This window comes from Motacilla alba, chromosome 2, assembly GCF_015832195.1.
Source record: "Motacilla alba alba isolate MOTALB_02 chromosome 2, Motacilla_alba_V1.0_pri, whole genome shotgun sequence".
Lineage (NCBI taxonomy): Eukaryota > Metazoa > Chordata > Aves > Passeriformes > Motacillidae > Motacilla > Motacilla alba.
Window position 1 is genome coordinate 4955436 of NC_052017.1, and position 24185 is coordinate 4979620.

A 24185-nucleotide genomic window follows, 5' to 3' on the forward strand; every position below is an offset into this window, starting at 1 on the left:
TAGTCTGAAATACTGCAAGTACAGTAGTTCTGAACAGGATTGTCAAAGCACCTGTTGCTTTAAAGAATGTATTAAGCTCTAACTAAAGGCAGTAGATTTGACAGTGGATTCTAGTCTGCTAAAGGGTCTGTTAATTGTGGGCCAGTTTTATTTCGTATGTTGCTAAAATAAATTTCCTATTTTGTTCCCCCAGCTGACTGTTACAAGGGTGAACAGCCAAACACTAAAAATAAACGTAATTTAAACTATTCCTAGGTTTGTTTGATCTTGGAGCCTGATGCCTGAAGACACCTCAGTGGTGTTTTATTCATGTTGTTTATTTAGGACTGTTTATAGTCCTTTATCTTTCTCAAAAATGGCCATGAGAGGGTAATAGCTCATTTAAGTGACTCTGTACCATAAACACCTTTTAGAAATCTAAGAGCAGGAAATGTCAAAACTCATGCTAGATTTCAAATGTCACCATAATAAATGGGTAAAACTTACTTCAGTCTGTGTCCAGCCTCTGTGTGTTATGTTAAGTGGCTCTGGGAAGGGGTTTGGAAAACCAAGTAGTTAAACCTTGAGCCAGAGAATGTGGTGTTCTCCAAACCTGAAACCTGATCATTCAAATGCTAAATGAGGTGAAGAGTTGGACCTCCTCATCAAATTTCCTTTCTCTTGGATAGTCCCTCACAGCTGCAGCCCAGCAAGTGGAGAGTACTCCTGTTTGTAGGTGCAAAGTGAGAATCTTAGTTTCAAAATAAAACCTAAAAAGAATGGGAGAAGCACCTATGGAGAGCCAATACCAAACAGGCACTGAGCCTGCTGCTGTCCCAAAGATCTGTTTCCAGGTAAGCAGGAGCTGGATGTGACCTTTCTCTCTGTAAACTTTGAGAGATCTCTAAACCCAACAGCAGCAGCTCTTCTGCAGACACAAGGATTATCTGGGCAGCATCAGAAGGGTAGAACAAAGGCAGGAGGAGGGGGAGGTCACCTCAGATGTTACAGCAACAGGGTGGTTTGTATGGCCAGACACAACAGGATGAGCTGCCAGACCTGAGCTGCTCCTAAAATTACCAGTTGAGCCTGAGGACACAGGCCTGGCAGACGTTAAATCCACAGAGGCTCCCAGCAGCTCAGGCATTAGAGTGAGGATTAGGCAAAGCCTATCTCCACTGAGCCCTGCTCCTGCCAATGCCACGGCACCCAGGGCTGATGGGGCTGAGCCACGAGGAGCCCTCTGAGCCATGGGATCTCCTCCCACCTGGCTGCTCAAACCTCTGCTCAGCAAAGGCCACAGAAAGCTGGCTGAGCCCTGCCCCAGCTGAGGCTAACTTGATCCATGGGAACTTTGCATACAGCATAACCCTGTACTAGGAATGATTGTAAACCCCCAAGATCATGACAAGGAAATAAACTTGCAAATCTCATTATTAACAGCAATATGGATGCTGAACTAATTCTGGCTGAACTTGAATGAGTGACTGTGGATGTGTTTATGGTCTTTAGGTTGAGCACCTACTAGTAGAACTATTTTAACACCAAATTCAGGCATTGATTATTTAATTTTCCCTCTTAAACCTTCACAGCAGGCCTGACAATCTACTGAAGCTCCTGTTGGACTGCTCTAGGCTCTGTGCAGAGGCTGCTCAGCCACACTTGGCTGAGCTTCTCTGAGCTGTGACTCAGAAATGCTGCAGGAAAATGGATCTCTGCAATGCTGAGCAGAGATCCCACCACTCACACATACTGGTGGGCTCATGTACTTTAGCATGCATTCTCCATCTTCCCCCAAAACCAGGCAAGTATTTTCACCTCCAAGCAGTAACACAAGAACAGGCTCTTAAGAGAAAGCAGCTACAGGTTACTGATCGCATTGATTAGCACCTTCCATTTCCTGGGCACTGCCCACACAACTTCCTTCTTGGCTTTTGCCTTAGCAAACACTAAGTGGCATTGCTTCTGCTGTAGCAGAATTTCAACTGTTTGCTCAAAGTTACATTGCTAAGCTACAAAATGTAATTATTACATATTACATACATATTACATGTGTAAAATGTAATTAAGCATTCAGAGTCCCCTGAAAAAGACATTTAGAATAGTGTCACAATATCCTCAGAGAGAGATCAGACATGTCCCACCCAGGCTCTAGTCAGCACCTCTGCTCTGCATGGTGTTTGCACAGCTCTGTACAGAAAAACCTCCACTGTAGCACAGGGAGCTCTTTCAATCAACCACTTTGCTGTGAATTGTGTGTGTGCTCCCAACAGCTCTGTTATCCAGCTGGGAAGTGACTCTACCTGGCTCTGTTCAGGAGCCAGCACCACATCCACAGTGTAAGATCATGTGCTTAAAGATTGATTCTAAATGTCAAGGTCAATAAATTTCTAGAGATAAAGTTTGAATCAAACAGGACCTCTCCTGGCGTAAAGTCTCTATACCAGTAACTGCCCTGCCAGTCCCTGGCTGCCGCTCTCCTGGGGAATACATGGACAATCCAACTAATAAATTGCAAGAGCAAGAGTTAGAACTACACTAAGGTCCCTTCCAACCCAAACCATTTATGATTCTGAAATAAAGCTCATACAGTTCCAAGCCCCTGCCATGGGCAGGGACACCTGCCACTAGAACAGGATGCTCAGAGCCCCATCCAGCCTGGCCTAGAACACTTCTAGGGAAGGGGAGTCCACCAATTTTCTGCCTAGAGGTAATTTTGAATATTCTTTCAGTGTTTCTTAAAGTTACTGGTAAATCCTTCAAGCAGTTTTTCTCATCCTAAAATGATACTTACACTTCAGCTACAAGTTCTGAGCCAAGCTTTCCTGTTTTCAGCCCCATCCCATAAAAAAGAGAATAAAAAATTACCTGTCATACAAAATTTAAATGCTTTTCTGGGAGACAGGCTGCACTACTAAACACCAGATTTACAACTCCTTCCCATTATGAACTTGGAAATTAAATAACTTCTGCAAATCTGCAGCCTTCCCTGTGATTCTGGCAATCAAACTCTGCTCACAATGTTCCCAGGGGCTGTGACTCTCATATTAACTCAATGCTCTCCTCCTTCTGCCTTCAGGTTACAGAGAGCACAACTCCAGAAAAGGTGACAGAATATAAAAGGTAGTAGCAAAAAAAACCACCCTTCTCTCACTTTATACATCATGTAAATCAGAGATGGGAACCTGGGAGCACATTTGGGCACTGAATTACTGTGTGCTCTGAGCAGCTCAGCTGACAATTCCCACAGCAAAAGCTCTGAGCGTTCTGTCCTGGCATTTTCTACACCAGGAAACCCAGCTTGGTTTCCCATGTGCCTCTTACAACCTTTCCACACTCAGACAGCTCAGCAGCAACTGGCATGGGTCACTTGTTAGCACAAAATATTTTCATGGAACAAAAGCAGCACTGCCCATGTGACATTCTCCCCTCAACAGGATTCAGAGCTCACATCTGAAGGACTGCTCACCTCAGAAATTCTTACATTCAACCACATTACCAGATAATCTTCACAGATACACATGATCTGCTAAGGCATTGCCATTTCTTCAGCCATTGTATTACTTGAGGCTTCAAAGCACTCCAAAGCCCTTTGATACATTCCAGCTCCAAAATTGCACAATTTATCTAGTACACAAAACAACTGAAAATATTTTAACTAAAGCCTTTTATTCTATACAACTGTGAAACATCATTTACCCTTCTGGCATTGCAGACTCTTCCATTAATCTTTCCTGTTACTGTGTTTTGGGATGGTTAGAAAGAAAAAAACAGAAGGAAAGTTACAACCTTGGGCTGATTTCAAACAAAAAATTACTGTGAGCAACTCCAATGTATACAATAGGACAGGAAGACAACCAGGAAACAAAACATAACCCAAACAGTGCCTATTGGAACAGACAAAGACCCTTGCTATTAATAAATACAAGTCAGGACAGTTTACCAATAAAAGTTACAGTTTTGTTTAACCATTTAATTCACAAATAGCACTAAAAGTGTGCAGTGAAAGCACAATTGTGTCAAACTAAGCATACACAGAAATGGGGATAGAAAACTTAACCTGATTCTCAAAAGATAGGAAAAGACATGCTAGCTTAATTCTGAACCATGGTTTTGTCTAAGCAATGAACCTGTTTTGCTGGGTTTAAAGTGCAGAAGGGAATGACTATTTGGACTATATTTTGACTATTTTTTCAAATAAAACATGATGAAAAATACTTTACTTTTTGTCTGACCAATACAATCCCAGTAATATAATTTATTGGGACTTTCCTTAGGCCTCAACCTAAATCTTGATGACAAGATACAGGAAGGGCTAGAGCATGTGTCTCCTGAAGAAACTCCAATAATATACTGCCCCTTGAAGGCACTTGTGCTTCTGCTTCAGACAAGAGTAATTTTTAAACCATTTCTCTATGAGGATTTGTAATTTGCTCAAATCTGGCTACAAATGGTTTTCTGGGATATCCCCACATTTTCCTCACAAAAAGCTGAAAGGCCCTTACCCTCCCTCCCCCCAATAAGTTAAACTTCTATAAAAGATTACCATGAGCCTATGACAGTCACAGATTTTTAGAAATAGCAGTGAAAACAAGATCTGCATAAATCTCTAACAAAAGAACAATTGCATATAAAACCTCAGAAAAAAAAGAATCAAAATTTTTATCTCATGAATATGAAATCTGCTGAGAAGTTTTTAAAGTTTAACATTAAACATATGAAGTTATAATCAGAATGGTTTGAAGTTTTAACAAAATGTCACATACTTTTGGAGCACAGTTACCAAAAATTAGACTAGTGTGTCTTTAAAACACTTAGGACACAGTGCAGGAAGTAGTTATATATATTTAGAAAAAAAAAAAATCTCTAAGTTGCTGCAAAGCACGTTCACTCTATAATGATGCACAGCATCACTGGACTCACATTGCTCTGATATTTTTCTAGTGTTCTTATCTTGCATGTCAACAGCTCTCTAAAGCAATTATAACAATTCTCATGTTAACCCTTGGCTTGCAATTAAATGGGCCCATTCATTCAAGTATGCAATACCTATTTTCTGGTGTTTTCTTTTCCAAATTTCTTTCAGTGGTAGAAATGCTTAAGTAACCTGGGAGAAATCATTGCTGGAACTTTATGAATGGAATGTACTAAAAATACCTTGTGTGCAGTTCTTAATTACATTGTGAACAGTGACTAATACGGCCAAACCTGTTTGATACCGAGCACGAGCAGATGAGGGGATTATGTTCTGGAAAAAAACCAAAAGCAAAAAGAAGGAAGCAAAAGTCTGCACTGGGTTATCATCCACTCTCTGTACACCTCACACAACACAAACCACTCAGGGACCTCCCATCTCATTGACTGAGACTAGGACAGACTTTAGTTTAAGTCATATAGATTTTTTTTTTTCTTCTATATTACAGGTCTATTAGTCACTTCAATTAAATGTTTACTTCCCGTCCATACTGAGGCATTAGAAGTCTCATCTACCTTAGGGGTTCAGGGCTGCTCTAGAACTACTCTTGGAACCAGCACAGCAAGGTCAAGTCAGTCATGACTGCTCTGGGTCCGCGCTGCCCTCACGTCGATTTCTGGCGGTAGTGAAGCGTCAGGTCCCCGCCACTCTTCCAGATGAAGTGCTTTACAGTTCGAAGGTCCATGTTGGGATCCAAAACCTACACAGCAAAAAGGCAGCTCTTATTCCACAAGTCTGCTAGGCTGGCAGAAATTAAAAAAAAACCAAAGCAAACCGAACTGAAAACTGATACCAAGATGAGCCATGCAATGGGTCAGATTTTTAGCAACTGAACTGATGCATTACTGAAGGACTTTAGCAGAGTAACATGTAACTTCAGATTAAAACCACCTCCTCAGTGCCTGATTGCCATTACATTTATTAGGCATAATAAATGCAATGCAATTAATGGTTTTGGACCAATTTTGAAAATTGCCAAAAAAGCAGAACTCAAAACATTCAAGAAATGCTAAAATCACAACCCTGTGGAATTGTATTAAGCCCATTTGTTGACTATGAGCAAGTAGCCCTGTAAGGGGCCCATGCCCTTTTAAACAGGTTTATTATGAAAATTCCTTCATCTGCCTATCTGCAACTGTCAGAAACTTGTGTCAGAACTAAGTTAATATTGTCAAAACATGTACTTAGCTTTAACAGATAATCTATAGCACATTTCAAGCTCAGAATTCAAAAATTCATGACCAATTCACTGCTAGAGCCTGGTTTTGATCGCAGAGAACTTACCTGGTCCTGGCACAGAAGTTCAATCTTCTCCTCTGCTAGCACAGCAATGTCCTCCTCCTTTTCTTGCTCTCCTGTCTTCTCATTGTTGGAGGAGCTCGTGGTCTGAGACTCATTGTCCAAGTTGATGATTTTCTCATACACATGTTCCATCACCTTTCTCACCTGAAGCATGTCACTGGCTGACAGCCGGTCTCTATGGGAGTTAGAGAAGTTGGTCAGGAAAAAACTTGAGAAATAAACTGTATTCCTTATCTTCACAACACCTTCCTTAGCTATAGCAAACTATGCAACTACACAGACATCATCTTTATATTGTCTGGTAGTAAATTATCAGGATCATCCAGAATGCCATGATTTATCCAAAGAGTCACACAGCAAAAAACTCAGAAAAGAAGTTGAGATATTTAAAAGATCAGATAAAAATCTACATTGCTCACAGCTCCTAGTTACAGCTCATGTGACTGGCAAACTAGTTTGCATTCCCTACTGGCAGTTTTTGTCCCTTTTCCTTTCAAAAAGCAATTATTCATCTCTGTTAGCAACAGGAAACAAAGCTGTGGTTCTGAACAGAGCAACAATCTATAAATTCATCTGTTTTCTGATTAAATACCACAAAAGACAAGGTCCCATTTCAGTAGGTAGTTCTTAGACATTTCGTAGCATAAACTAGAACAACTGCCTGTTGAATGCAAATCCACAGTTCTTTTAAATATTCTGATATAACTTAGTGCTTTAGAGCAATGCTGCTAAATGAATAAGAACTTCTACAAATTCATTAAGAACAAAACAATTCTCTGGAAAAATCAGCAAATTGGTTTGGTGTTTTTTTTCATCTTTTTTTGTTGGTTTTTCTTCCTTGAGCTTGCAGGTTTTTTCCTGCAATTTGGATATTCAATGTTGATAGTCATCTTTGCATTACTTACTTTTTTAGAGTTTTTGCCCCTGATGATGAATGAGGTTGGAGGTAGAAGGGAATCTTATTGAACTTGGGCATATTTTTCTAGAAGCAAACAAGTTTCAGAAGTGTTAATTTAGGATGAACCATTATCAGTTCCTATTTGCAGCAGCTGCTACGTGAAGTATATTCAGCTATTAATTATCCAAACTCATGAGAGATTCCTAATCAACATCCCCACCACAGCTAACTTCCAAATTACTCATACTCCTGAGACACTCCAATTTAGATGATGCACATATCATCTAGCTTTTGAATATAAATTATCATTTATTTCAAAGGCAATTAGATAGTATCAAAAGACAGCAGGAATATGAAGTGTATTCTCTATTCCTGAGGTCCTCACTAGGAAAGGATACCAATTATGCACAGGACTTTGAATTCTTTATCTAAGACAGTCTGTCAAAAGGAATTGAGCAAAAAGTACTTTAACAAGACACATCAAAAAATGATGCATCTCAAAGGGTCTTGATTACAGACCTTGAGACCACTTATTTTAAATACAAACACAGCAAAAATTTAAAATGTCATTTCAGATACTGCAAAATTAATTGTAGTACATCTTAAAAAAAACTTAAAAAGCCAAACTGATACACCCAATACTCACATCCACAGTGATGTCAATTACCCATTGTGGCACTGTTTCATTAAGAAGCATGGATTCAGTTTCACCACCTGAATCCCGACATAGCAACCTGATACACAAAGAAATAACCTTTATTGTAACAACAGTTATTGCCATTTGCATTAAAAAGCTTTCAGGAGAGGTTTTAATGGGCAGGGAGCCTGAACTCTGTTAGGATCATGAATTTACTGGGGAAGAGATTATTTTCTGTAAAGAGCAGAAGGAGCTGTAGGAAGACAGATCCCAGAAACAGGGAGTAGGCTCTCAGGAGACTGCAGCTTTGACACAGAAAATATGTAAAAGTACTTTGCTCTGGATTGTGCTATGCTTGTGTGTTGAAATACAGAACTGTCAGAAGAAGGGGAAAGGCATCTGAAAAATGAGAAAATGAGCTTTGCATGTAAAGCATCTGCTAAGCCCTCACTTGAAGGAAAGAATAAAACCAGTTTTAGGAAATATGCACATGCAATGATACAAAAAAGCCACATTTCATTTTATAAATTGCAATGAGGTATTTTGTCAGAGTCCTGCAAGCCACCTTTTAAGTCCCATAAACATGGCTTGCTCCCTCCAATGGGGTCTTTCCAGCATTCTTTTGAGGAACAGGAGCAGCTGCATAGAAGGGAAGATCCACCAGAACCAAATGCAGGCAAAGACTAAGCTCCAGGTACAACATAAATGCACTGACACTGTAGGAAAAAAAAGTCATTTTCCAAGCTGAAAATGGCTCCCTGTTTCACTGACCAAAGTTACATCATTCTGGGGCCTGTTCAGCCTGGGAAACAAAACCAACAAATCAAACGTGTCCCACCCCTAAATATCAAACAATTCAGTGTTTGCAAGCTCAGCACTTGTTTTGCAGCACTATTAAACTGTCTCTGATGTATCATTTATCACAGCTGGGTTTTTCATACAGAACCTGTGTTCTTCCCTGCCAGAGATTAGGACCTTCTGCTGGACCATCAACTAATTTTGGGAGCAGAACCCTATTATCTACTGAGTAGCAGCTCCTGAATAATTCATCCTCAGATCAGCACAACAATCTAAAGTGGCATAATTTAACTGTAAAACAGTTAATTTGTCAGTTTGCAGAAAGAGCATCCAAAAATATCACACACAAGTAAGGACTACACACAACTCTTACTGCTTTAAAGCCCCTCACCTTGCTGATGCTCAAACTCACAAAGCCAAATCATCATCAACAGCTGCTTATTTTGCCTGTCAAGGGCACGTCTTAAATGTAGAGAACAGATCCAAAGAACATTCCTGCTTGCACTAAGAAAGGGATTGTTCAGCCACTGAACTTGTATTTGTAAGTTTTCATACCTGAACAAAGTGCGTCCTCCAGCCTCACCAAAAATAACTGGTGTATGTGGTGGCACTTGGAAATATCCATTTCCTTTCTGGACTCTGTTCTCCTGCTCCCCATTCACTGTTGGAAAAAAAACCCACAAAAAACAGCAGTGAGACTGCACTAGGCCTTAAAACTGGGCACACATTCCACCTACAGCACATGCATTTTGTAAATGAATAAGATCATAAGCTTCATGAAAACCAAGAAAATCCCCATTTCCAAGACAGAGCAAGCATATTAAAAACACTAGAGAGTAACAAGATCAATACAGGCTTGTGGAAGGGCTATTTCAAAAGCCGGTGAAAAAAAGGAAAATAAAGCTCAGGAGTCAAAACCCAATTATGAGTTTTTTTTCCCCATTTCTTTTGTCAAACTGAACAATACTAAAATTAGGAATCAACTAAACAGACTCTGCTGAGACAAGACTATTTTTCTCTCTAGAGCGAACTGCGAAGGGTTGTTTGCACTGCTCTTCTACCTGGATTTGCCAGATGTCAAAACAATGTACTAGGAAAGCTCAGACTCACAGTGCCTTGAACTTCCTGTGTTATAAATTCAATTTATTATAGCTAATTACAGCAGTATGGCTCTTCAAAGACTGAAAAACCTGATTCCTTATCAAGTGGATAGGACAAGATTAAAGAAAAATCAGCATTATTTATACACCTCTTGAACAGTGCAGCTTCTAATCAGAAGGTATCTTGAAACAATGTAGAAGAATTCGGATGCCTGACTTGCACTTGGGAAAAATCATCTTCATTACACTGTAGTACCTTGTTACTGTATTTGAAGAGATGTTGAATTCAAGCAACATTAAGAAATTTAAATGGCACAGACTGATGAGATGAAAGATTCCTCAGCTTTTTAACCAGAAAAAAATGTAGGCAAAGAAAGGTCAGAAATTGTAACAAGCAAAGAAACAAAAAAAGAAAATCTGTATTGGAAGGGGTAAACATGATACTAAGTTACAGCAAGTGAAAAATCCAATGGATTGAAAGGTATTTTTCATAACACTTCTCTGAACAATTGAGAGGAACAACACTGCACATAATTTGTGTTTATTTAAATTTGTATCTCTACAAAAATGCCAGTGTCCAACAGGTACACTTCCCCCTCCCAAGTCACTGCTCAGTGCCAGTCTCCCCTTTTTTTTTCTTTTGGAAGGGCAATGAAAACATTCTGTTGGGAATACTCCAAACATTCCACTAATCCACAACTCTACACAGGAATAAGCAGTGTAGCATCAATAATCCAACATCACAGAAGCCTGTGAGTGACCCTTCTCAAACCTTGTCTGGCTCTCAGCTGCAAACTGCCAATACACAACAGTCAGAATCAGGAGCTGGATCCAGACAAGTCTGCCAAGAGCTCTAAACCTCTCTGGAGGCCAGTTTTGAAAGAAGCAAGAAACTAATTCTTGGCACAGTCTTGTCACAAAGCAATGAGATATGCTGAATGTACAGTTTTCTTAATTGCATCATCTATCTATAGAAAGTCATTTCTTAATCACCAAAAATGAGACTTCAGTTAACTGACCTGGGTTGAATTGATTTCCAACTCAGCTGGAGTTACAGTCTCTTATTTTGCCAATTCAGCCTCTACCTTACATTTCACATGGCTTCCATCTAAGGCCTGATTAGACTCAGCATTATTACCTTACACACCACTCTAAGGACATTTCTATGGAGCTACTTGATGTATTATTACACTGAACGTATTTTTTCCAATAAAGCTTTTATTTTGTCTACACTACCTAGAAGAAAACTGGAATTATGTCAAGAGAATACTTGCTAATGTTGGATAACTGAATTATTGCTATTTGCTGTCATTATCTAGTGTTTCTTTTCCAAGTCAAGCCTCAGTTTGCCAGTAATTGTTTCTCATCAATACTTTTCATCATGTTTCTGTAACTTCAGAATCATTTATTCACCTACTTTTTTTTTTTTTTACAGACAGACCTAAGATTTTTGCTGATACTTTTGGAAGTACAACACACTTTCTGGTGTAAAGCAAATTTAGAAGTGCTAAAACCCATGAGGTCTATAATGCACAGAGAGATAGGTGTAAGACAATAAATGTATCTGTTTAAGAAACAACAAACAACGCATGGACAAGTAATAAAAAAGGAAAATATTAAAATACTAACCATGGTTTATCTCATTTTCTTCTTCATCCATTGGATTGATATGTGTTCTAGGCCAATACTCCAGAAGTGCTTGCAGCAGAAGCCCTCCAAGGTTTACTGTCAACACACAGTGAGGCAGAACTTAATCACACAATAAAACATGGGCAATATAACACTGTCCATTTGATCCACAGCTGAAAATTCCCCATGAGTTTGAGCAGATCTGTTCCCAAAGCAAACTATTTATGGGCACAGAAATAATCTTGTCACCATCTGAGAGCTGCATATTACAATTTTTCAGGAAAAGCTGATTTTATAATCCCTGCTGTTGAATCACTCATGTGCTTTAACATTCTCTACATTAGGTTATAATTACTTTTTTCTTTTTGTATCTTGGAGGTTTAAAACAAAATTAAATGTAAACCCTGAACATGACTGTTTCAAAAAAAAAAAAAAAGGAAATACTTTCTTTGGGGAATATGCTACAGAGTTTAGTATAAAGAAAATAAGCTCCAAAATCCAACCAGATACTGACAAAGGTGGCACTGGAATACTTCAAAACATATATACTGGAATTTATTCTGATTTCTTTGTTAAAATAAACTATTATTAGTTAAAACTTACATTTTGGATCAGAACCATCAGGACTGCTAAATCCAGCATCCTTTGCTGAAACCCAGGCTGCAAAGCAGTCACTTTCATCCAAAGTAATTGTCAACATCTGTTGGCAAAAGACCATGAGGAATGTAATAGTTGCTTGGGATTGACTAAGACTATAAATTTCTAACTTTGCTCCTACAAACCAAAGAATTTCTGAAAGCATGAAAGCACACTTTGTTTACCAAACTGTATTAATTCATAATTGGTATTGGTGGGCTATACCGTAAATTAATTTATAAAAATCTGTTATTCTGATTAGGTAGTAAAATTTGCTGGTTTACTTGAAAATAGATTTAATCAGATAAGCAATGAATGTTCTTCTAAAGTTAACAAACTTTTTTAACAAACAATATATGAAAAAATGTGAAACACTACTTTAAAACAACAGATGTAGAAGCTGTATCTCACCCCAGTTTTCAAGTCCACTGAGAACCAGTTTGGCACATAAACCATTTTAAATCTCTTCTTAATCTCTTCTTCAAAATCTACTTTCCCAAGGTCTTCAACTTTACATGCCTGTTCACCAAAAGAAATGTACAAGTACTGAGTCATATCAACACCTCAAGGCTTTTCCTTGATTTTCATACGCACTTGGAATGATTGTGACTAATGATCTCTCCCTGAGCACTGCAGTCCAAAAACATCCAAGTTAAAGGCTAAATCTTTTTAAAAAGCCAAATAGTGATTTATATGATAAGCAATTTTTATTCTTCATTTATCTCTGAGGTAGTGGAATCAAGCCAGTAGAGAGGTCTGGAAATGTTATTTCAGATTACTAGAAAACATTTTCCCTACACAGAGTAGACTGCTGTCTTCTAATATCCCCTGTCATTTTTCTCCCCATCAGTACCAATATTTCAGCACTCCATCAAACACCAGTATCTCCAGCACATCAAGGAACAAATTCAGCTCAACTACTGCAATGGTAACAGCAGCGAGTGAATCTCCGTGCAGATGCTTTATTTCTGCTTTTTTCACACTTTTACTTTAAAAGTCCTTTCAGTAATTCTTAAAATCCAAATTATTATAATCCACTTGCAGAGTCATTCTGAAATACTTGCTTTAAGCAAACACTAAGGACTGCAACCTTGGAATTTATTTCCTCAAAATCCAGGAAAAGTTACAGGAAGCAAAGACTGAAGGGCGCAGGCTTCAGGTAGGAAAATCTCCCTCCCTTCTTCTAGCATCCTCAATAAAGTCTTAGCTTTCAAGTGCAGGGAGCAACACTCTGGCAAATCATCTCACCTCTACAGTGAATATGTATTTAAACATATATCAAGTGACACTTTTCACAGCTTTACTAAGGAAAAAAAAAAACCTGAATGAAAGTAAAAATTAACATTAGCATTTGACTTTGGTCCTGAGATCTAACACTGCACACTTAAATACTGAAATAAAGAAAACTTATCCAAAAATAATCTAGATATTTTTTAGTATAAATCTATATCCTCGACTTAATTTCTTTTTCACTTAATTCAATAACTCAGTAAGTTGGCTGAGCATGCTTTACCTCATTACTAATCTTGGCTGCTGCACTGCATAGCTCAAGCAGAAAATACTTAGAATTTAAACAAGCTTTTACCAGAGAAGAAATTGCTGACCATCTCACTGATGTGGGATTTGAGTCCTTTCTCTCTGCACTCTTTCCCCTCTCCTCTGAGGAATCATTGGGTAAAACAGCATAAAGAAATGTCACACCAAGTCTGCCCAGGCAACACCAGGCAGGAGCCAGGCTTCCTTCTGTTCACTTCCCTGCCTTCCTGACTTACCAGCAAACACAAGCCCTCTTTGAAACAAAGCCCCATCAAAACACACATTACTATTTCCTGGAAAAAACTCAAGGGTCTGAACTTCAGGAGAATGCAGATGTCAATACTGGATTGAATTCAGGTGAATGCAGATATCAACCTCGCATCAGGGAAAGCTACAAAAAAGCTCAGAAATGCCCCCTCCTTTTCCTAAAAGCAAACTTTGCATGATATCCTGAGACAGAGATTATTTACTTTCTACAACAGAAATATCAAACACTAAAAAAATATATATATAAAAAAGTGGCACAAAATAATTAATCATCCAACAGCAGAAAATCTGAAATTACATCCTTACCTTCAAGACATCCCAGTATGCCACATTATTATTTGTGTCTTTGGTTAATATGTGCCTCTTGTCATTAAGAATGTGGCACTGAATAATACTAGCACCCCCTGGCAAACAAACAAGAATTAAGGTTACTACTGTCATTTTTATCTAGTATCACATTAAATTAAATTGCATGACATGACATATGCTGATCTTTGGTTTCACTTTTTTGTGTAAACCTTGGATACCACCAAGGTTTAAACATGATTTTAGCTGTAACCAGCAGTGGATAGACAATAACCACATTGTTTTGGTTGAAATCATAGCATCAAGTTTTTAAAAAACTAAGTCAATCTTGAAGCTCTATCACTTGTGCTAAAGATAACAGATTTTACAAGATCCTCTGCAAAACAGCTGTTTACCTTTTATAACTTGGTCAGGCTGTGTACACAGGGGTGGTATGGGATTGGTACAATCATTATCATAATCTCCTGAAGCTCTAAAATTATGGATTCCCTTCAAAGTCTAAAGAAAGAAAGAAAATGACACATTCACAATCATCTATAAACTCTGCTTTTATCTGTGAGTAACAACTGCCAGTTCATGCTGCTATTTAGAGGTTAACCATCCAGTTCCAAGGAATAGAATTTATTTCTAAAAGCATCATAAACACAGAGCAAAGAGAGAAATTCAAAGTTTCATACCTTTCGAGCAATTTCAATGTTAGTATTTTATGGTTTATTCTAAAGAAAACTTACACATCACAGTACATCCAAACCCCATGACTACTCCATTGAATTCACAGACTGTAAAATGTATCACTTACCCATTTATTCACAGAGGATTTAGTTGTTGCTACCCAAAGTGCTGGAGGAGGATCAGCTGATCTATCCAGTTCCATCTAAATAATGAAACAAACTTTCAGTCAGGCTTAACTTAGTTTCCCTTTGATAATTACTATTGTCTTGTATAGACCCCACTCCTACATTTGAAAGTATCTCAGAAACAGCACTACTTCCAGTTTACTGTAGAAATACAAAGTTTAAATGAAAAGTAGCCAAGATGAAACTTCTGAAAATCCAGAGGAATTATTACAAATATTCAACAAATGAATTCTAGACATGGGCAATAACAGATGCAATGTATTAACACATTAGTTAAGAGTTAACTTCCAGCATGATGCAATCTTGCCTAATGGACAGTTTCCTAAATACAGGATTTTTCCATTTTCTCAATTACTTTGTGTTCTGACTCTTCACATGGTTAAAATAAGAATGTAAGAAGTTCTATACTAAAGAAAAAGCAGAATTTTATACATTTGGCTCTGACATTACATTTATGAGATCACTGTGGCCAAGATCAGAAGCTCCTTCTGACCTCTGTACAGCTGACCACTACTTTCATTTACCATTTTGAACTGAAATCTCACATCCTGACTTTTCCAAAGCTAAATAAACATTTCCAGGATATTCTCTTAACACTCTAGCATAGAGTTCACTCCCAAGGAAAGCCAGGCTGCTCCTATCTATTAGTATATGTTTCAATTGCACACTCCTTATAAAACTGCAGTGGCAGGTTCCAAGGTCCTGTCACTAAAGTTAGAGACAACAAAAAAATTCAAAAAACAGTCTCTTTGGAAGATTCAGACTTGTGCATGCTTAAGTGCTCAATAAAACCCACAAACAACTTTACTCCTAGTTCCCATGAGTATGTAAGAGATTCTAAAACAGTCCTGTGCACATATGCTGCTGCTAAGAAAAATCCACTTTTGTACAAAACCTTGGCAATGCCAGCTCAGTTTCTTAAAATTGTACTATAGCCTGACAAACCAACTTCTCATGTGTAAAAGCATATTCAATTTCAGTAATATTCAAATTTGCACATTTTCAGTAGCTGCTAGGCATCCATCTTCTTCAGGCAATTAAACTTCAGATGCAGTTTAGGAGAGAGAGCCAATCTACTGAAGACGTGGTATAGTAAACACTTGTTAGCCAATGTGAATCCTGTAATCAATTTATACTTCAAGCCACTGTTTCACAAGAAAACATGCAATTATCCTTTTATACTGTGAGAGTGACAGAATGCTGGCACAAGTTGTGAATTCTCCTGTCACTGTCACTTTCTGAAAAGTCCCTTTGCCAGGATTTCTTCTCCTGGGAAGCCGAGATAACTCAGAAAAATGAAAACAATGTTTCTCTCGTTTGCTTCTCCTGTGTTTTGTTGCTTTGGAATGTGGCTTGGAGACTGCTTATCCAACATGTGAATTGTTTTAACTTAATGGCCAATCAGGGTCAAGCTGTGTCAAGGCTTGGGAAGGAGTCACAGGTTTTTCAGTATTATCTTCTAGCCTTCTGTAAGTATCCTTTCTCTATTCTTTAGTATAGTTTAGTATAGCACTCTTTAATATAATACAATCTAATATCATAAAATAATAAATTAGCCTTCTAAGAACATGGAGTCAGATTCATCTTTTCCTCCTTCATCCTGGGGACCCCAAAAATACCACATTGTCCATCCCTGGAGATACTCAAAACCCATCTTGATGTGGTTCCAGTGCTCTTGGGCAGGGGAGAGGACCGGACCAGATGATCCTCAGACATTGCTTCTAACCTCAGACATTCTACGATTCTCTGAATTAAACTCAATTACCTTAAGAACTGGTGCCTTTTCTTCACAGATCAGCACCCTGATATCAGGATTTCGTAAATCTGTACAATAAATCTTCCTGTCTCTTCCTCCTGAATAAACATGAGTGAAGGCTTCATTGACCTGCAGAGCCCAAACACCCTCATCGTGGACTCGGTACGTGGCTATGCACCTCTGCTGCCCGAGGGACCACAGGCGGATCGTCCCGTCAGAGCTGCCTGAAAGACACTGAGCAACCACCAGCACACTTCAGTCAAACAGCTACTTAAGTATTTCAAAATATTTTTTCTCCCCCATAAAAAAGATTTGATGATTCATATAGTTATATTTTTCCTCTAAAATGGTGGTAAACAGGTACCAGCTCTAGTCAGGATTTCCAGTATTTTATGTACACCCACTGCACACCTAGATGAACAGTAATTAAAACAACTTTCACCCATCAGCCTCCCCCCCATAACCACTAAATATCTGTAATCTATGACATTAAATAATTACATTGAAATGGACTAATGACATTTCTGCCCTCTGTAAAATGCCTTTGTCTCAGGTTAAAGCACATACCTGGGTGCCATCTCTGTTCAACAACAAAGCTTTGACATTGTCTGTGTGCCCTTTGAGTTTCATTAGTTTTGCACAAGTCCTTGGATCCCACACCCTTAGAACCTATGGAAACAGACATTGGATAAATGACATTACACCAAATTAAGCCTTTCCAAATGAATCAACCCTTATTCCAAACATGTGGACATCCACCACTGAAAATGTTAGAACAAGACTGACATAACTATATCTCATGCAGCTCTAATAATCTGATGTGATCTTCTCCTTATTTTAATTTAATTTGTTCTGGCTTCTTCTTTCATAAAGAAATTAAAGAATAGAAGTGACTGGTAACAGGACAGTGTGATGTGGGCATAAAATGTGCTTCTGAGAATCCTCTCACATGCTTCACTGTTGTATCCTGTTTTCTGTTTTATATTGTCTTGGAAATATTCTCTCAAGGTTAGATTAGTAAAAAACCAACTCAGAGACTAAAGCCTGTTCTACCTTCCTTTACAACAAAGAGCAAGGGCTGTCTCTTGGGAACACTTGAGCTTCATTAGCTCACTTCATTTCCCATCTCCTGCAGGGATCTTGCAAATTGCTGGCACCTTCTCTCCTACCTGCAGCAACTGCTTCAGTCTTGATAATCATCTGAGTCACGTGCGCTCAAAAATCAGAGCTCTTGTGGGGAAATGTAATGATCCCTGACAAAGAGGGTTATACAAGATGATCTGATTGTCTCCCCTCTGTATTAAAGCTCTATGGATACATCACATCTTCAGACTGAGGCAGGATTTGTATCCTACACTTGCACTCCCACTTAAGAGAAGTGTCTGCCCTCACTATTGAAAACACAAAAGCTGCTACAGACGTGACATTGAAAATGAATAAAATTGTCTCTTACACTGAAATTGAACTGAAGTGAAATGAGCCCCACCAAATTCTGCTTACCTTTTCAGTGGACCCTGATACAATAACTGTTCCCATTTGATTCATTGCAAGGCTGTAGATTGAGTCTTTGTTCCCACTCAGGGAAGAAGCTATTTCAAAATAAAATTCACATTTTTCAATTTTAATGCTGTTATTTGAAAAACATACTTATTGACTCAAAACTGGTATTTTAATACTCATTGACTCATGAAAATAGTGCCACTCTGCCCCATATATAGAGTTGCTTTAAGAAAGACTATAGTCAGCATAGTGCTGGGAAAACCCCATTCCAATTCTTAATCTACTGCTGCATAAAAACAAAGTAACCCCTCAGATTTATGGTCAATTACAATTCTGGTGACCTTTTGGCATCACAGTTCTGTGCCAGGGCCATCAAGCTACTCTTGCTCAACTGTGTCATTGGAATATGACACTTCTTTGTGATCTTGTAACACACAGCATTTGGATTTAAGTGCAGAGATTTTTTTTTTCCAAGCCAGGTAACAGTAAAATTCTACATTTTGTATTAAAGGCTCTTCTAGTTCAGCAGAAATGCAGAGAAGTTACATTGCAGCACTAAAATGTGTTATTTGAGCAGGGATGCTACCTCTGCACTTGTGAAAACCATATGGCAGCTCCTTAGCATTACACCTACCATAAGAGCTGAAGAATTCTATACCAACCAGCCTAACCCTCTTCTGGAGATTAAAGTACCAGTCCCTCAACTCAGAAAAGCACAGACACAGCAAATGAAAATCATCTATTCAGAGAGCACAATCAGGCATTTCATCAAGCCTCAAATCTATACCATCAGTATGCCAAGAAAGCTGAGAATAGCAACAAACTGCCTGGCCAGGAAAAATGTGAAACTTCACACAATGATTTATTTCTATGATGGAGCTAAGTTTCCAGCACAGGATAACCTAATATCATAATTTAATATCACATTTTGTCACAGTGGAGAAACCTGTGTTGGGGGGGGTTAGGCTGGAAATCATGAAGAGGTCCTCCTCCCAGAGGGTGGTGGGACACTGAACAGGCTCCCCCAGGGCATTGTCACAGCCCCAAGGATGCCAGAGCCCCAGGAGCATTTGGACAACAGTCTCAAGCACAGGGTGAGATTTTTGGGGCTGTCCCATGTACGGCCAGGAACTGGACTCAGTGATCCTTGAGGGACCCTTACCATTCAGAATATTCTATAACCCTACATTCTACACCCTATAATGCCTTTCTGGGAGAGAGAAGCAGGACAGGTGACTTCCTAAAAGATGAGGGTGACATTGAAAATTAACCCTGATGAGTAGAACCTACAGTTTTTGCTAGCCTTCCAATCTCTAGTCAGTTAGATCTCACCAGTCTGTTATCCTTATATGTAATCAGGGCTTTGTGTTACTCTGTGCTTTTTAGTCTAGTTTATCTAGTAACTATTCTTCTGACAGATTTGACAAATGTATCAAGTCCTGCTTTAAGAGCTGTACTTCCTGTTTTTTCAGCATCTATACAAACAAAAAACCAACCCCAAATCACAAAACACAAGAAATATAGGAACAAATAAGATAAGAGAACATTTCTATAAAAGGCTGGTTGAAAGGTTAAAATCTTAAATCTCAAGTTAAAGTTCTATCAAGTTTTTCAGAGAAACCAGCATGTCACAGTTCAGGAGAAACAGTTCAAAGACACTTGTCCTCTATTCTAAATGCCATGACTGTTGGCTGCTCTAGATTTCCAGCTATTACATAACACAACAAATGGACTGAATCCATACAAACCCCCCCTTCAAATTTTCTGCCCATTTTTAATGTACAGACAGAAAAAGGCATAGCTTTAAACTGACCTCACAGATTATGCTACTCAATAAAACGCATTGCATTTGCCTCCCCTCCCCAGGTACCTACTTGTGACAGTATTATTTGAGGCAGTCAGTGCTGTGAGAGTATTTACATCCCAGAGGAATATCTGTCTGTCCAGCCCAGCAGATGCTACCAGCTCCTTATCTTTTGCATATGCTAAGGCTTTCACATAGTCCTACAATGAAATAAATGTAAGAATATGAATGAATGTTATCCTTTTGATGTGTACATCTTAATTGTAAGAATGGCACTGATCACACACAGTATTTACAGATAATGTTTTTCACCTTATGCGTCCTTAGTGTTGACATGCAAAATCCCTTATGTGCATTCCACACTTTAACAGTAGTATCTGAAGAAGCAGATATCACTAAATTGGAAAGAATAAAGACTAAATTTTAATGGCTTATAGATTACTTTAGAGCATATTTGTACTACTCTAATTTGTTTTTCAAAAGAGATTAAAAAAATCATACAACATTTCAATTTTCATTAAAACAACTGTTTACACTATTTACCAAAATTAAAATATACATCACAAATTAACTTTACATGCGAAGAAAAGGTGCAAAATAATTAAAGCAGCACATAATTTACTTGTATACAGTTTCTGAATACTGCAGTTCTGAAACTTTTAAGTACTTACATGTTTTGCCATTGCAGCAGAGCACAATGTCATTTACCCAATCTGTGTGATGTTCCATAGATGCTATATAAGGGTCTTGCTGCAAATTAAGAAAAAAATAAGCTCATCACCAATGGAGAAGGTTGTGACTATCACATCCTGTTGTGGTACCTTCTTCAACCTGCATATGGTTTCAAAGTTTCCTAGGGCAGAGTTGTCTGAAATCACTCTCCCAGAACCCTTTTTGTGAGAACTACACAGTTACGTAAGATACCACAGTACAAGCAACATCAAAAGAATTCCGTGATCACAATAATTGGCAGCTGTTAAAAAACAGCATCAGGCACAGCTTACCAGGAGGATAACTTGGAAAAAAGTAGGTTTAGAGCCATGGAGGCTGTCCTGACTGACCTTGTGCTGATTGACACTCCATATCCTTATGATGGAGTCCCGCCCTGCCGTGAAGAGTCTGTTTAATGCTGGGTCCAGCTGAAGCGCATTCACCCCGTTCCGGTTGTACTTCTCCACTTCATCTCTAATCACATAGGAAACCTAAAACACATTTGCACAAATCCAGTCATGCTATTAAGATATTCACACGGCCAGAAAATCTGAACATCCAATTTTATCTTTGTAAGGTTATTGAGTAGAAAATACAAAGATTTACAAGCATTGTCTGTCAGTTTGAGAGTTACCAGCACCACCGAAGCCATTTGCCCCCCAAAATGGGGGACAGTGATAGAGAGGATTCAGCAGCGACAGAACTGGAGCCCAGAAGATTCTTTTAATCATTGCAACTTAAGCTGAGTTAGATCCAGAGAATCCTCAGTTCAATTTCCTGCTGTGTGTGCATGTTCTGGGTGATCTTACACAACACACTGAATCTGTGTGTACTTCCCAAGTGGGTTCCACAGTTTCCAGAGCTGCAATGCCAGTATTTCCCAGCCTCGCAAAGGAGAGGATATGATCACCGTGGCTCACAAAGCCCTGAAAGATTGCAGATGCAAATTCAATAGGAGACACAACTACTTTTAAATCAATTTTTGAAGAACTACCTACCTGCCAATATAATGAGAAACTCAAACTCTTAGTGCTCTTTCAGATCAATTATTCCATTAGTTTCTTTCCTTCTGTGTTTGACAGTATTGTGTGTAAAGGTTACTGCATGGATTTGTTCAGAAAAACTAAAAGGAAATTTCAGGAGACCCTGAAAGGCCACAGCAGTCTCCACTATTAGTGTTCAGTAAATACAATTCTAAGACACTGCAGTTTCTTCAGAGCTACTGCACTCACTTTCCTGATCCCTGTGTTTACACACTACTCTGAGGAAAGCCCTCACACTGAGGGAAAAGGAGGGGAAGATGCCAGTTATGCATCCTGCCAGATTCTATAAAATGTAATCAGAACAAGGTAAAATTTCATGCTTGGTGTAATCAAACCTGCTCAAAACAGGAATCCTCTGGATACACAAGGACCAGGGTTCTGAAAATGCTTACAAGGAGTAGTCCTGGGCTAGAGATCTGAAATCAATTTTTCACTCCAGTAACTGCAATAAAGTCGTATAAAGAAAATGTTTTCCAGATCAGATCTCAGTGACACAAAATAAATCCAACAAATTAAGATGTTCAGTGGTGCTTATCACAGAAGAAGTATTTTACAGCAGCTCAGATTCTGTACCATGAGAGCTGACAGGTCCATTTGGTGAATGTGGGAAACACCTCCATCAAATTATCCCATCTCATGCAGCACAGCCAGAGCACTGATGCTTCCAGAAAACACATACCCAGTGCTACTCTCTGCTTGAGAAACAGCTGCAGCAGCTCTACAGACCAACCCTGAAGGACCACAACTAAGAGCCTCCTGAATCCTTCTGCCTCAACTCTCTCCATTATCATTCCACACATCCTTCACTACACTTATTAATGTGATGCACTTAATACCTAATTGTATATGTACAACACATACATAACTGTATTATTATATCCCCAATGCTCTTAAAGACCTTCTGTCAGCCACTCTCAGCCTTTTTAGTACCACAGCTCTTCCAGTTTTAGACTGTGTCCTCATTTCCATACTTTCAGCTCCTCTCACCCATTCCAGACTCATCCATAACAGTCTCACTATCCATGCTCAAGTTTCCACCTACACACAGCTCCAGAGACACTGCTGAAAGGAGACACCATCAACCACGCAGAAGGGCTCTGTTAAAGCACTTCAAGCACTTGAGGTATTATTTCTTTGTGAGATGCAGGGAGCAAGATCTACGTGCCACTCCTTACCTGAGCTTAATCATATCATGGCTGCACTGCTGAAAGACCCACACAGATTATGTGTGTAAAAGTCAAGGTTTAACATGATTCAAACACAAGGCAAAGGGATGCCCATCAAATTCATGTTGCTGTCAAACTCTCTGAATAAAACCAACGAAAACAATCAGTTAAAAATACAAGATGTCAGCAGCTAAGACACAAACCTGGAGGTCATAAGATCAAATTTAATGGTATTCATTAGAGAGAGCAATATTTTCCTGACACAGTATCAGGCTCAGCAGGGCACTTCACCTCCTGTTTTCCCAAATGCTACCAGGATATTCTTTGAGAAATCCTCAATTTTCAGATTTGTTCCTCCTCTGTCAGTCACCTCTCATATTTGTTATATTTTCAGGTATAATTTAAGAGCTCTTCATTCCACTCATAAGTTAGATTGTCAAACTATGTTAGTCACCTAAGCATGATAACGCTGATGCTTTTTGCCCATAATGATGTTACTTCTTTTTAGTTTAAAGGAAGTCGAGAAAAACAGAGCCATAAATATTTAAAAATGCAAAAAAAATCCCAAGCGATGGCTTACTTTAGCAAAGAAAGTACTTTTCATATATGATTAAAACTTTCACAGGACTTTGGAAATTGAGTCATATTTCTACATTAATCTTGATGAAATTAAAGTCAGCTCAACCAAATGCTGTTTTTCCCTCACAAAAAGACATGATCAGAGGAGACTGACAACCATTTCTCATTATCAACAACACTGAAATAGTCAAAAGTTAATTTACCCTCTACTGTCTTTAATGACTTCCACATATTAATTTAGTCAAACACCTCTTGGCAAGTATTGTTTTTATTTTAAAAGAATGGGATAAAGAGAGGGATTATATTGTTTCAGTGTTATTGTTCCCTGGTAGATCTGAACTGAATCTCAGCAGAAGTTGAGCAGGAAACCCAACATCATCCTTCTTTTTCCCTGAGACAAACTTGAGTAAATAACTCTGCTGTTTTAACCGAATTAAACAAGATTAAAATCTTGTGTTCCTTTTCTTGGTGTGAATACAGGAGATCTTTAATGTAAAAAAATATGGCAAAACAACAAAAAGAGCTTGATACAAAATTCCCCGTCAGTGACTGCAGCCTTGCACAGAATTCAACCAGGTATTTTTGTCTCCTCAGAATTTTACAAAGCGTTATTTACTGTCCACATAAGGAATAGTGCACTTGTCCTGATAAACTGTCTTAAAAACTGAAGCAGTTGCAGTAAGAAGAAAAAGAAAGCCCTATTTTA

At 38.6% G+C, this 24185-nt stretch overlaps 1 protein-coding gene across 2 annotated transcripts in view; it reads right to left on the reverse strand.

The window, feature by feature from the left end:
• Positions 1–908: 908 nt before the first annotated feature.
• WDR48 (WD repeat domain 48) overlaps positions 909–24185 on the reverse strand; it is a 29100-nt gene continuing 5823 nt past the window's right edge. The window contains exons 1-19 of one of the 2 annotated variants that reach the window (XM_038128099.1): positions 21326–23529; positions 21042–21182; positions 20652–20730; positions 20293–20375; positions 20051–20180; positions 18177–18265; positions 17244–17345; positions 16686–16910; positions 14863–14937; positions 14459–14561; positions 14064–14161; positions 12366–12473; positions 11922–12018; positions 11319–11414; positions 9145–9250; positions 7801–7888; positions 7162–7238; positions 6239–6431; positions 5361–5654 (exon numbers count right to left, since the gene is read on the reverse strand). In XM_038128099.1, coding sequence (XP_037984027.1) covers positions 5559–5654; positions 6239–6431; positions 7162–7238; positions 7801–7888; positions 9145–9250; positions 11319–11414; positions 11922–12018; positions 12366–12473; positions 14064–14161; positions 14459–14561; positions 14863–14937; positions 16686–16910; positions 17244–17345; positions 18177–18265; positions 20051–20180; positions 20293–20375; positions 20652–20730; positions 21042–21182; positions 21326–21343 — 2004 coding nt within the window. In that variant the 5' untranslated portion in view covers positions 21344–23529 and the 3' untranslated portion in view covers positions 5361–5558. Of the gene's footprint in view, positions 5655–6238; positions 6432–7161; positions 7239–7800; positions 7889–9144; positions 9251–11318; positions 11415–11921; positions 12019–12365; positions 12474–14063; positions 14162–14458; positions 14562–14862; positions 14938–16685; positions 16911–17243; positions 17346–18176; positions 18266–20050; positions 20181–20292; positions 20376–20651; positions 20731–21041; positions 21183–21325; positions 23530–24185 lie in introns of those variants that run through there. The other variant, XM_038128098.1, reaches the window with a different exon arrangement.